The 15,000-nt window shown below is 46.2% G+C and overlaps 1 protein-coding gene across 1 annotated transcript in view; it reads left to right on the top strand.

Moving 5' to 3' along the window:
- The window catches only part of LOC121563121 (neurotrypsin-like), a gene marked incomplete at its 3' end in the record, with an annotated part of 18,663 nt that extends 5,856 nt beyond the window's left edge, over window positions 1-12,807 (top strand). The window contains exon 4 of the mRNA XM_045219773.1: window positions 12,657-12,807. Within this exon, the coding sequence (XP_045075708.1) occupies window positions 12,657-12,807 (151 nt within the window). The remainder of the gene's footprint in view (window positions 1-12,656) is intronic.
- Between the last annotated feature and the right edge of the window lie 2,193 nt (window positions 12,808-15,000).

Raw genomic sequence — 15,000 nt, 5'->3', positions numbered from 1 at the left:
GGAGGGGAGGAGACTAGTACTATTCAGACTGGGCTAGTAGATAATGTATGGGGGTGAGGAGGGGGCTAGTACTATTCAGACTGGGCTAGTAGATAATGTATAGGGGGAGGAGACTAGTACTATTCAGACTGGGCTAGGAGATAATGTATGGGGGGAGGAGACTGGTACTATTCAGACTGGCCTAGGAGATAATGTATGGGGGGGGGAGACTAGTACTATTCAGACTGGGCTAGGAGATAATGTATGGGGAGGAGGAGACTAGTACTATTCAGACTGGGCTAGTAGATAATGTATGGGGGGAGGAGACTAGTACTATTCAGACTGGGCTAGGAGATAATGTATAGGGGGGTGGATACTAGTACTATTCAGACTGGGCTAGGAGATAATGTATGGGGGGAGGAGACTAGTACTATTCAGACTGGGCTAGGAGATAATGTATGGGGGGGGTGGATACTAGTACTATTCAGACTGGGCTAGTAGATAATGTATGGGGGGTGGATACTAGTACTATTCAGACTGGGCTAGGAGATAATGTATGGGGGAGGAGACTAGTACTATTCAGACTGGGCTAGTAGATAATGTATGGGGGGAGGAGACTAGTACTATTCAGACTGGGCTAGTAGATAATGTATGGGGGTGGAGGAGACTAGTACTATTCAGACTGGGCTAGTAGATAATGTATGGGGGAGGAGACTAGTACTATTCAGACTGGGCTAGTAGATAATGTATGGGGGGAGGAGAGACTAGTACTATTCAGACTGGGCTAAGAGATAATGTATGGGGGAGGAGACTAGTACTATTCAGACTGGGCTAGTAGATAATGTATAGGGGGAGGAGACTAGTACTATTCAGACTGGGCTAGGAGATAATGTATAGGGGAGGAGACTAGTACTATTCAGACTGGGCTAGTAGATAATGTATGGGGGGAGGAGACTAGTACTATTCAGACTGGGATAGTAGATAATGTATGGGGGATGGAGACTAGTACTATTCAGACTGGGCTAGTAGATAATGTATGGGGGGAGGAGACTAGTACTATTCAGACTGGGCTAGGGAGATAATGTATGGGGGGTGGAGACTAGTACTATTCAGACTGGGCTAGTAGATAATGTATGGGGGGAGGAGACTAGTACTATTCAGACTGGGCTAGTAGATAATGTATGGGGGGAGGAGACTAGTACTATTCAGACTGGGCTAGTAGATAATGTATGGGGGGGTGGAGACTAGTACTATTCAGACTGGGCTAGGAGATAATGTATGGGGGGTGGAGACTAGTACTATTCAGACTGGGCTAGTAGATCATGTATAGGGGGAGGAGACTAGTACTATTCAGACTGGGCTAGTAGATAATGTATGGGGGGTGAGGAGACTAGTACTATTCAGACTGGGCTAGTAGATAATGTATGGGGGGAGGAGACTAGTACTATTCAGACTGGGCTAGTAGATAATGTATGGGGGAGACTAGTACTATTCACACTGGGCTAGGAGATAATGTATAGGGGGAGGAGTCTAGTACTATTCAGACTGGGCTAGTAGATAATGTATAGGGGGAGGAGACTAGTACTATTCAGACTGGGCTAGTAGATAATGTATAGGGGAGGGGAGACTAGTACTATTCAGACTGGGCTAGTAGATAATGTATGGGGGTGAGGAGGGGGGCTAGTACTATTCAGACTGGGCTAGTAGATAATGTATAGGGGGAGGAGACTAGTACTATTCAGACTGGGCTAGGAGATAATGTATGGGGGAGGAGACTGGTACTATTCAGACTGGGCTAGGAGATAATGTATGGGGGTGGAGACTAGTACTATTCAGACTGGGCTAGTAGATAATGTATGAGGAGGAGGAGACTAGTACTATTCAGACTGGGCTAGTAGATAATGTATGGGGGAGGAGACTAGTACTATTCAGACTGGGCTAGTAGATCATGTATAGGGGGAGGAGACTAGTACTATTCAGACTGGGCTAGTAGATAATGTATGGGGGTGAGGAGACTAGTACTATTCAGACTGGGCTAGTATATAATGTATGGGGGAGGAGACTAGTACTATTCAGACTGGGCTAGTAGATAATGTATGGGGGGAGGAGACTAGTACTATTCACACTGGGCTAGGAGATAATGTATAGGGAGGAGTCTAGTACTATTCCAGACTGGGCTAGTAGATAATGTATAGTGGGAGGAGACTAGTACTATTCAGACTGGGCTAGTAGATAATGTATAGGGGGAGGAGACTAGTACTATTCAGACTGGGCTAGTAGATAATGTATGGGGGTGAGGAGGGGGCTAGTACTATTCAGACTGGGCTAGTAGATAATGTATAGGGGGAGGAGACTAGTACTATTCAGACTGGGCTAGGAGATAATGTATGGGGGAGGAGACTGGTACTATTCAGACTGGGCTAGAGATAATGTATGGGGGGTGGAGACTAGTACTATTCAGACTGGGCTAGGAGATAATGTATGGGGGTGAGGAGACTAGTACTATTCAGACTGGGCTAGTAGATAATGTATGGGGGAGGAGACTAGTACTATTCAGACTGGGCTAGTAGATAATGTATGGGGGGAGACTAGTACTATTCACACTGGGCTAGGGAGATAATGTATAGGGGGAGGAGTCTAGTACTATTCAGACTGGGCTAGTAGATAATGTATAGTGGGAGGAGACTAGTACTATTCAGACTGGGCTAGTAGATAATGTATAGGGGAGGAGACTAGTACTATTCAGACTGGGCTAGTAGATAATGTATGGGGGGTGAGGAGGGGGCTAGTACTATTCAGACTGGGCTAGTAGATAATGTATAGGGGGAGGAGACTAGTACTATTCAGACTGGGCTAGGAGATAATGTATGGGGGGAGGAGACTGGTACTATTCAGACTGGGCTAGGAGATAATGTATGGGGGGTGGAGACTAGTACTATTCAGACTGGGCTAGGAGATAATGTATGGGGGGAGGAGACTAGTACTATTCAGACTGGGCTAGTAGATAATGTATAGGGGGGAGGAGTCTAGTACTATTCAGACTGGGCTAGTAGATAATGTATAGGGGGAGGAGTCTAGTACTATTCAGACTGGGCTAGTAGATAATGTATGGGGGAGGAGACTAGTACTATTCAGACTGGGCTAGGAGATAATGTATGGGGGGTGGAGACTAGTACTATTCAGACTGGGCTAGTAGATAATGTATGGGGGAGGAGACTAGTACTATTCAGACTGGGCTAGTAGATAATGTATTGGGGAGGAGACTAGTACTATTCAGACTGGGCTAGTAGATAATGTATGGGGGGTGGAGATTAGTACTATTCAGACTGGGCTAGGAGATAATGTATGGGGGGGAGGAGACTAGTACTATTCAGACTGGGCTAGTAGATAATGTATGGGGGGAGGAGACTAGTACTATTCAGACTGGGCTAGTAGATAATGTATGGGGGAGGAGACTAGTACTATTCAGACTGGGCTAGTAGATAATGTATGGGGGAAGGAGACTAGTACTATTCAGACTTGGCTAGGAGATAATGTATAGGGGGAGGAGACTAGTACTATTCAGACTGGGCTAGTAGATAATGTATAGGGGGAGGAGTCTAGTACTATTCAGACTGGGCTAGTAGATAATGTATAGGGGAGGAGACTAGTACTATTCAGACTGGGCTAGTAGATAATGTATAGGGGGAGGAGACTAGTACTATTCAGACTGGGCTAGTAGATAATGTATGGGGGTGAGGAGGGGGCTAGTACTATTCAGACTGGGCTAGTAGATAATGTATAGGGGGAGGAGACTAGTACTATTCAGACTGGGCTAGGAGATAATGTATGGGGGAGGAGACTAGTACTATTCAGACTGGGCTAGGAGATAATGTATGGGGTGAGGAGGGGCTAGTACTATTCAGACTGGGCTAGTAGATAATGTATAGGGGAGGAGACTAGTACAATTCAGACTGGGCTAGTAGATAATGTATGGGGGGAGGAGACTAGTACTATTCAGACTGGGCTAGTAGATAATGTATAGGGGGAGGAGACTAGTACTATTCAGACTGGGCTAGGAGATAATGTATGGGGGGAGGAGACTAGTACTATTCAGACTGGGCTAGGAGATAATGTATGGGGGTGAGGAGGGGGCTAGTACTATTCAGACTGGGCTAGTAGATAATGTATAGGGGGAGGAGACTAGTACAATTCAGACTGGGCTAGTAAATAATGTATGGGGGAGGAGACTAGTACTATTCAGACTGGGCTAGTAGATAATGTATAGGGGGAGGAGACTAGTACTATTCAGACTGGGCTAGTAGATAATGTATAGGGGGAGGAGACTAGTACTATTCAGACTGGGCTAGTAGATAATGTATGGGGGGAGGAGACTAGTACTATTCAGACTGGGCTAGGAGATAATGTATAGGGGAGGAGACTAGTACTATTCAGACTGGGCTAGTAGATAATGTATAGGGGGAGGAGTCTAGTACTATTCAGACTGGGCTAGTAGATAATGTATAGGGGGAGGAGACTAGTACTATTCAGACTGGGCTAGTAGATAATGTATATGGGGGAAGAGACTAGTACTATTCAGACTGGGCTAGTAGATAATGTATGGGGGAGGAGACTAGTACTATTCAGACTGGGCTAGTAGATAATGTATGGGGGAGGAGACTAGTACTATTCAGACTGGGCTAGTAGATAATGTATAGGGGAGGAGACTAGTACTATTCAGAATGGGCTAGTAGATAATGTATAGGGAGGGGAGGAGACTAGTACTATTGAGACTGGGCTAGTAGATAATGTATGGGGGGGAGGAGACTAGTACTATTCAGACTGGGCTAGTAGAAAATGTATGGGGGTGAGGAGACTAGTACTATTCAGACTGGGCTAGTAGATCATGTATGGGGGGAGGAGACTAGTACTATTCAGACTGGGCTAGGAGATAATGTATAGGGGGAGGAGACTAGTACTATTCAGACTGGGCTAGTAGATAATGTATAGGGGGAGGAGTCTAGTACTATTCAGACTGGGCTAGTAGATAATGTATGGGGGAGGAGACTAGTACTATTCAGACTGGGCTAGTAGATAATGTATAGGGGAGGAGACTAGTACTATTCAGACTGGGCTAGTAGATAATGTATGGGGGATGGAGACTAGTACTATTCAGACTGGGCTAGTAGATAATGTATAGGGGGAGGAGACTATACTATTCAGACTGGGCTAGTAGATAATGTATGAGGGATGGAGACTAGTACTATTCAGACTGGGCTAGTAGATAATGTATGGGGGGATGGAGACTAGTACTATTCAGACTGGGCTAGTAGATAATGTATGGGGGATGGAGACTAGTACTATTCAGACTGGGCTAGTAGATAATGTATGGGGGATGGAGACTAGTACTATTTAGACTGGGCTAGTAGATAATGTATGGGGGATGGAGACTAGTACTATACAGACTGGGCTAGAGATAATGTATGGGGGATGGAGACTAGTACTATTCAGACTGGGCTAGTAGATAATGTATGGGGGGAGGAGACTAGTACTATTCAGACTGGGCTAGTAGATAATGTATGGGGGATGGAGACTAGTACTATTCAGACTGGGCTAGTAGATAATGTATGGGGATGGAGACTAGTACTATTCAGACTGGGCTAGTAGATAATGTATGGGGGGATGGAAACTAGTACTATTCAGACTGGGCTAGTTGATAATGTATGGGGGATGGAGACTAGTACTATTCAGACTGGGCTAGTAGATAATGTATGGGGGATGGAGACTAGTACTATTCAGACTGGGCTAGTAGATAATGTATAGGGGGAGGAGACTAGTACAATTCAGACTGTGCTAGTAGATAATGTATGGGGGGGAGGAGACTAGTACTATTCAGACTGGGCTAGTAGATAATGTATAGGGGGAGGAGACTAGTACTATTCAGACTGGGCTAGGAGATAATGTATGGGGGGAGGAGACTAGTACTATTCAGACTGGGCTAGGAGATAATGTATGGGGGTGAGGAGGGGGTTAGCACTATTCAGACTGGGCTAGTAGATAATGTATAGGGGGAGGAGACTAGTACAATTCAGACTGGGCTAGTAAATAATGTATAGGGGGAGGAGACTAGTACTATTCAGACTGGGCTAGTAGATAATGTATGGGGGAGACTAGTACTATTCAGACTGGCCTAGTAGATAATGTATAGGGGGAGGAGACTAGTACTATTCAGACTGGGCTAGTAGATAATGTATGGGGGTGAGGAGGGGGCTAGTACTATTCAGACTGGGCTAGTAGATAATGTATAGGGGGAGGAGACTAGTACTATTCAGACTGGGCTAGGAGATAATGTATGGGGGAGGAGACTGGTACTATTCAGACTGGGCTAGAGATAATGTATGGGGGTGGAGACTAGTACTATTCAGACTGGGCTAGGAGATAATGTATGGGGGGGAGGAGACTAGTACTATTCAGACTGGGCTAGTAGATAATGTATAGGGGGAGGAGTCTAGTACTATTCAGACTGGGCTAGTAGATAATGTATAGGGGGAGGAGTCTAGTACTATTCAGACTGGGCTAGTAGATAATGTATGGGGGAGGAGACTAGTACTATTCAGACTGGGCTAGGAGATAATGTATGGGGGTGGAGACTAGTACTATTCAGACTGGGCTAGTAGATAATGTATGGGGGAGGAGACTAGTACTATTCAGACTGGGCTAGTAGATAATGTATTGGGGGAGGAGACTAGTACTATTCAGACTGGGCTAGTAGATAATGTATGGGGGGTGGAGATTAGTACTATTCAGACTGGGCTAGGAGATAATGTATGGGGGAGGAGACTAGTACTATTCAGACTGGGCTAGTAGATAATGTATGGGGGGAGGAGACTAGTACTATTCAGACTGGGCTAGTAGATAATGTATGGGGGGAGGAGACTAGTACTATTCAGACTGGGCTAGTAGATAATGTATGGGGGGAGGAGACTAGTACTATTCAGACTTGGCTAGGAGATAATGTATAGGGGGAGGAGACTAGTACTATTCAGACTGGGCTAGTAGATAATGTATAGGGGGAGGAGTCTAGTACTATTCAGACTGGGCTAGTAGATAATGTATAGGGGGAGGAGACTAGTACTATTCAGACTGGGCTAGTAGATAATGTATAGGGGAGGAGACTAGTACTATTCCAGACTGGGCTAGTAGATAATGTATGGGGGTGAGGGAGGGGGGCTAGTACTATTCAGACTGGGCTAGTAGATAATGTATAGGGGGAGGAGACTAGTACTATTCAGACTGGGCTAGGAGATAATGTATGGGGGAGGAGACTAGTACTATTCAGACTGGGCTAGGGAGATAATGTATGGGGGTGAGGAGGGGGCTAGTACTATTCAGACTGGGCTAGTAGATAATGTATAGGGGGAGGAGACTAGTACAATTCAGACTGGGCTAGTAGATAATGTATGGGGGGGAGGAGACTAGTACTATTCAGACTGGGCTAGTAGATAATGTATAGGGGGAGGAGACTAGTACTATTCAGACTGGGCTAGGAGATAATGTATGGGGGAGGAGACTAGTACTATTCAGACTGGGCTAGGAGATAATGTATGGGGGTGAGAGGGGGCTAGTACTATTCAGACTGGGCTAGTAGATAATGTATAGGGGGAGGAGACTAGTACAATTCAGACTGGGCTAGTAAATAATGTATGGGGGGAGGAGACTAGTACTATTCAGACTGGGCTAGTAGATAATGTATAGGGGGAGGAGACTAGTACTATTCAGACTGGGCTAGTAGATAATGTATGGGGGAGGAGACTAGTACTATTCAGACTGGGCTAGTAGATAATGTATGGGGGAGGAGACTAGTACTATTCAGACTGGGCTAGGAGATAATGTATAGGGGGAGGAGACTAGTACTATTCAGACTGGGCTAGTAGATAATGTATAGGGGGGAGTAGTCTAGTACTATTCAGACTGGGCTAGTAGATAATGTATAGGGGGAGGAGACTAGTACTATTCAGACTGGGCTAGTAGATAATGTATATGGGGAAGAGACTAGTACTATTCAGACTGGGCTAGTAGATAATGTATGGGGGGAGGAGACTAGTACTATTCAGACTGGGCTAGTAGATAATGTATGGGGGGGAGGGGACTAGTACTATTCAGACTGGGCTAGTAGATAATGTATAGGGGGAGGAGACTAGTACTATTCAGACTGGGCTAGTAGATAATGTATAGGGAGGGGAGGAGACTAGTACTATTCAGACTGGGCTAGTAGATAATGTATGGGGGGGGAGGAGACTAGTACTATTCAGACTGGGCTAGTAGAAAATGTATGGGGGTGAGGAGACTAGTACTATTCAGACTGGGCTAGTAGATCATGTATGGGGGAGGAGACTAGTACTATTCAGACTGGGCTAGGAGATAATGTATAGGGGGAGAGACTAGTACTATTCAGACTGGGCTAGTAGATAATGTATAGGGGGAGGAGTCTAGTACTATTCAGACTGGGCTAGTAGATAATGTATGGGGGGAGGAGACTAGTACTATTCAGACTGGGCTAGTAGATAATGTATAGGGGGGAGGAGACTAGTACTATTCAGACTGGGCTAGTAGATAATGTATGGGGGATGGAGACTAGTACTATTCAGACTGGGCTAGTAGATAATGTATAGGGGGGAGGAGACTAGTACTATTCAGACTGGGCTAGTAGATAATGTATGAGGGATGGAGACTAGTACTATTCAGACTGGGCTAGTAGATAATGTATGGGGATGGAGACTAGTACTATTCAGACTGGGCTAGTAGATAATGTATGGGGATGGAGACTAGTACTATTCAGACTGGGCTAGTAGATAATGTATGGGGGATGGAGACTAGTACTATTTAGACTGGGCTAGTAGATAATGTATGGGGGATGGAGACTAGTACTATACAGACTGGGCTAGGAGATAATGTATGGGGGATGGAGACTAGTACTATTCAGACTGGGCTAGTAGATAATGTATAGGGGGGAGGAGACTAGTACTATTCAGACTGGGCTAGTAGATAATGTATGGGGGATGGAGACTAGTACTATTCAGACTGGGCTAGTAGATAATGTATGGGGGATGGAGACTAGTACTATTCAGACTGGGCTAGTAGATAATGTATGGGGGATGGAGACTAGTACTATTCAGACTGGGCTAGTTGATAATGTATGGGGGATGGAGACTAGTACTATTCAGACTGGGCTAGTAGATAATGTATGGGGGATGGAGACTAGTACTATTCAGACTGGGCTAGTAGATAATGTATAGGGGGAGGAGACTAGTACAATTCAGACTGTGCTAGTAGATAATGTATGGGGGAGGAGACTAGTACTATTCAGACTGGGCTAGTAGATAATGTATAGGGGGAGGAGACTAGTACTATTCAGACTGGGCTAGGAGATAATGTATGGGGGAGGAGACTAGTACTATTCAGACTGGGCTAGGAGATAATGTATGGGGGGTGAGGAGGGGGTTAGCACTATTCAGACTGGGCTAGTAGATAATGTATAGGGGAGGAGACTAGTACAATTCAGACTGGGCTAGTAAATAATGTATAGGGGGAGGAGACTAGTACTATTCAGACTGGGCTAGTAGATAATGTATGGGGGGGAGACTAGTACTATTCAGACTGGCCTAGTAGATAATGTATGGGGGAGGAGACTAGTACTATTCAGACTGGGCTGGGAGATAATGTATAGGGGGAGGAGACTAGTACTATTCAGACTGGGCTAGTAGATAATGTATAGGGGGAGGAGACTAGTACTATTCAGACTGGGCTAGTAGATAATGTATAGGGGAGGAGACTAGTACTATTCAGACTGGGCTAGTAGATAATGTATATGGGGAAGAGACTAGTACTATTCACACTGGGCTAGTAGATAATGTATGGGGGGAGGAGACTAGTACTATTCAGACTGGGCTAGTAGATAATGTATGGGGGAGGAGACTAGTACTATTCAGACTGGGCTAGTAGATAATGTATAGGGGGAGGAGACTAGTACTATTCAGAATGGGCTAGTAGATAATGTATAGGGAGGGGGAGGAGACTAGTACTATTGAGACTGGGCTAGTAGATAATGTATGGGGGAGGAGACTAGTACTATTCCAGACTGGGCTAGTAGAAAATGTATGGGGGTGAGGAGACTAGTACTATTCAGACTGGGCTAGTAGATCATGTATGGGGGGAGGAGACTAGTACTATTCAGACTGGGCTAGGAGATAATGTATAGGGGAGGAGACTAGTACTATTCAGACTGGGCTAGTAGATAATGTATAGGGAGAGAGTCTAATACTATTCAGACTGGGCTAGTAGGATAATGTATGGGGGGAGGAGACTAGTACTATTCAGACTGGGCTAGTAGATAATGTATAGGGGGAGGAGACTAGTACTATTCAGACTGGGCTAGTAGATCATGTATGGGGGATGAGACTAGTACTATTCAGACTGGGCTAGTAGATAATGTATAGGGGGGAGGAGACTAGTACTATTCAGACTGGGCTAGTAGATAATGTATGGGGGAATGGAGACTAGTACTATTCAGACTGGGCTAGTAGATAATGTATGGGGGGATGGAGACTAGTACTATTCAGACTGGGCTAGTAGATAATGTATGGGGATGGAGACTAGTACTATTCAGACTGGGTTAGTAGATAATGTATGATGGAGACTAGTACTATTCAGACTGGGCTAGTAGATAATGTATGGGGGATGGAGACTAGTACTATACAGACTGGGCTAGGAGATAATGTATGGGGGGATGGAGACTAGTACTATTCAGACTGGGCTAGTAGATAATGTATGGGGGGAGGAGACTAGTACTATTCAGACTGGGCTAGTAGATAATGTATGGGGGAGGAGACTAGTACTATTCAGACTGGGCTAGTAGATAATGTAGGGGGGAGGAGACTAGTACTATTCACACTGGGCTAGGAGATAATGTATAGGGGGAGAGTCTAGTACTATTCAGACTGGGCTAGTAGATAATGTATAGGGGGAGGAGACTAGTACTATTCAGACTGGGCTAGTAGATAATGTATAGGGGGAAGAGACTAGTACTATTCAGACTGGGCTAGTAGATAATGTATGGGGGTGAGGAGGGGGCTAGTACTATTCAGACTGGGCTAGTAGATAATGTATAGGGGGAGGAGACTAGTACTATTCAGACTGGGCTAGGAGATAATGTATGGGGGAGGAGACTGGTACTGTTCAGACTGGGCTAGAGATAATGTATGGGGGGTGGAGACTAGTACTATTCAGACTGGGCTAGGAGATAATGTATGGGGAGGAGGAGACTAGTACTATTCAGACTGGGCTAGTAGATAATGTATGGGGGAGGAGACTAGTACTATTCAGACTGGGCTAGTAGATCATGTATAGGGGGAGGAGACTAGTACTATTCAGACTGGGCTAGTAGATAATGTATGGGGGTGAGGAGACTAGTACTATTCAGACTGGGCTAGTAGATAATGTATGGGGGAGGAGACTAGTACTATTCAGACTGGGCTAGTAGATAATGTATGGGGGAGGGAGACTAGTACTATTCACACTGGGCTAGGAGATAATGTATAGGGGGAGGAGTCTAGTACTATTCAGACTGGGCTAGTAGATAATGTATAGGGGAGAGACTAGTACTATTCAGACTGGGCTAGTAGATAATGTATAGGGGGAGGAGACTAGTACTATTCAGACTGGGCTAGTAGATAATGTATGGGGGGTGAGGAGGGGGCTAGTACTATTCAGACTGGGCTAGTAGATAATGTATAGGGGGAGGAGACTAGTACTATTCCAGACTGGGCTAGGAGATAATGTATGGGGGAGGAGACTGGTACTATTCAGACTGGGCTAGGAGATAATGTATGGGGGGTGGAGACTAGTACTATTCAGACTGGGCTAGGAGATAATGTATGGGGGAGGAGACTAGTACTATTCAGACTGGGCTAGTAGATAATGTATAGGGGGAGGAGTCTAGTACTATTCAGACTGGGCTAGTAGATAATGTATGGGGGAGGAGACTAGTACTATTCAGACTGGGCTAGGAGATAATGTATGGGGGTGGAGACTAGTACTATTCAGACTGGGCTAGTAGATAATGTATGGGGGAGGAGACTAGTACTATTCAGACTGGGCTAGTAGATAATGTATGGGGGGTGAGGAGGGGGGCTAGTACTATTCAGACTGGGCTAGTAGATAATGTATAGGGGGAGGAGACTAGTACTATTCAGACTGGGCTAGTAGATAATGTATGGAGGGAGGAGACTAGTACTATTCAGACTGGGCTAGGAGATAATGTATAAGGGGAGGAGACTAGTACTATTCAGACTGGGCTAGGGAGATAATGTATGGGGGGAGGAGACTAGTACTATTCAGACTGGGCTAGTAGATAATGTATGGGGGTGGAGACTAGTACTATTCAGACTGGGCTAGGAGATAATGTATGGGGGGAGGAGACTAGTACTATTCAGACTGGGCTAGTAGATAATGTATGGGGGGAGGGGACTAGTACTATTCAGACTGGGCTAGTAGATAATGTATTGGGGGTCGGGTCCTAACAGAAATATGTGTAATGAAGAGATGTTAGTTTGGGCTCACTCTGTCCTCTCTGTGTGTGTCTGTGTGTGTGTGTTTCTGTGTGTGTGTGTGTGTGTTTCTGTGTGTGTGTGTGTGTCCAGTGGTAGCGGTGGTCCCGGTGAGGTTGGTGGGGGGGGTGTCGGCGTGGGAGGGGCGTGTTGAGGTGTTCCACGGGGGCGTGTGGGGGTCGGTCTGCGACGACCAATGGGATGAGAGCGACGTGGAGGTGGTCTGTCGACAGCTGGGCCTGGGGTGAGTACACACACACACCTTATACACACACACACACTCACACACACACACACCTTATACACACACACACACCTTATACACACACGCGCGTAAGCACACACACACCAGACCTGGATTTCAAATACTTGAAAAAATGTATTCATTTATCTCTGCCTGGTTTGAGTCAAAAACACAGCTATAAATGGACTGAACCAGAGGGGATCAGGTCTGGTAATGGACCGAACCAGAGGGGATCAGGTCTGTTAATGGACTGAACCAGAGGGGATCAGGTCTGGTAATGGACCGAACCAGAGGGGATCAGGTCTGTTAATGGACTGAACCAGAGGGGATCAGGTCTGTTAATGGACTGAACCAGAGGGGATCAGGTCTGTTAATGGACCGAACCAGAGCGGATCAGGTCTGTTAATGGACTGAACCAGAGGGGATCAGGTCTGTTAATGGACTGAACCAGAGGGGATCAGGTCTGTTAATGGACTGAACCAGAGGGGATCAGGTCTGTTAATGGACTGAACCAGAGGGGATCAGGTCTGTTAATGGACTGAACCAGAGGGGATCAGGTCTGTTAATGGACCGAACCAGAGGGGATCAGGTCTGTTAATGGACCGAACCAGAGCGGATCAGGTCTGTTAATGGACTGAACCAGAGGGGATCAGGTCTGTTAATGGACCGAACCAGAGGGGATCAGGTCTGTTAATGGACTGAACCAGAGGGGATCAGGTCTGTTAATGGACTGAACCAGAGGGGATCAGGTCTGTTAATGGACTGAACCAGAGGGGATCAGGTCTGTTAATGGACTGAACCAGAGGGGATCAGGTCTGTTAATGGACTGAACCAGAGGGGATCAGGTCTGTTAATGGACTGAACCAGAGGGGATCAGGTCTGTTAATGGACTGAACCAGAGGGAATCAGGTCTGTTAATGGACCGAACCAGAGCGGATCAGGTCTGTTAATGGACTGAACCAGAGGGATCAGGTCTGTTAATGGACCGAACCAGAGGGGATCAGGTCTGTTAATGGACCGAACCAGAGGGATCAGGTCTGTTAATGGACCGAACCAGAGGGGATCAGGTCTGTTAATGGACTGAACCAGAGCGGATCAGGTCTGTTAATGGACTGAACCAGAGGGGATCAGGTCTGTTAATGGACTGAACCAGAGGGGATCAGGGTCTGTTAATGGACCGAACCAGAGGGGATCAGGTCTGTTAATGGACTGAACCAGAGCGGATCAGGTCTGTTAATGGACCGAACCAGAGGGGATCAGGTCTGTTAATGGACTGAACCAGAGGGGATCAGGTCTGTTAATGGACCGAACCAGAGGGGATCAGGTCTGCTAATGGACCGAACCAGAGGGATCAGGTCTGTTAATGGACCGAACCAGAGGGGATCAGGTCTGTTAATGGACCGAACCAGAGGGGATCAGGGTCTGTTAATGGACCGAACCAGAGGGGATCAGGTCTGTTAATGGACTGAACCAGAGGGGATCAGGTCTGTTAATGGACTGAACCAGAGGGGATCAGGGTCTGTTAATGGACTGAACCAGAGGATCAGGTCTGTTAATGGACCGAACCAGAGGGGATCAGGTCTGTTAATGGACTGAACCAGAGCGGATCAGGTCTGTTAATGGACTGAACCAGAGGGGATCAGGTCTGTTAATGGACCGAACCAGAGCGGATCAGGTCTGTTAATGGACCGAACCAGAGGGGATCAGGTCTGGTAATGGACCGAACCAGAGGGGATCAGGTCTGTTAATGGACCGAACCAGAGGGGATCAGGTCTGTTAATGGACCGAACCAGAAGGGGATCAGGTCTGTTAATGGACCAACCAGAGGGGATCAGGTCTGTTAATGGACTGAACCAGAGCGGATCAGGTCTGTTAATGGACTGAACCAGAGGGGATCAGGTCTGTTAATGGACTGAACCAGAGGGATCAGGTCTGTTAATGGACTGAACCAGAGGGATCAGGTCTGTTAATGGACTGAACCAGAGGAGATCAGGTCTGTTAATGGACTGAACCAGAGGGGATCAGGTCTGTTAATGGACCGAACCAGAGGGGATCAGGTCTGTTAATGGACCGAACCAGAGGGGATCAGGTCTGTTAATGGACTGAACCAGAGGGGATCAGTAAAATCAATAAAACTCTGGCTACTCACTCTGATGAAAGAGAAGGAGAGGTCAGTTGTTGAATCAGACTAAT

This window comes from Coregonus clupeaformis, unplaced genomic scaffold (genome assembly GCF_020615455.1).
Source record: "Coregonus clupeaformis isolate EN_2021a unplaced genomic scaffold, ASM2061545v1 scaf2733, whole genome shotgun sequence".
In the NCBI taxonomy this organism is placed as follows: Eukaryota; Metazoa; Chordata; class Actinopteri; order Salmoniformes; family Salmonidae; genus Coregonus; species Coregonus clupeaformis.
The sequence above is the reverse complement of the archived record's forward strand: the minus strand, read 5'-3'. Positions and strand labels throughout refer to the sequence as shown.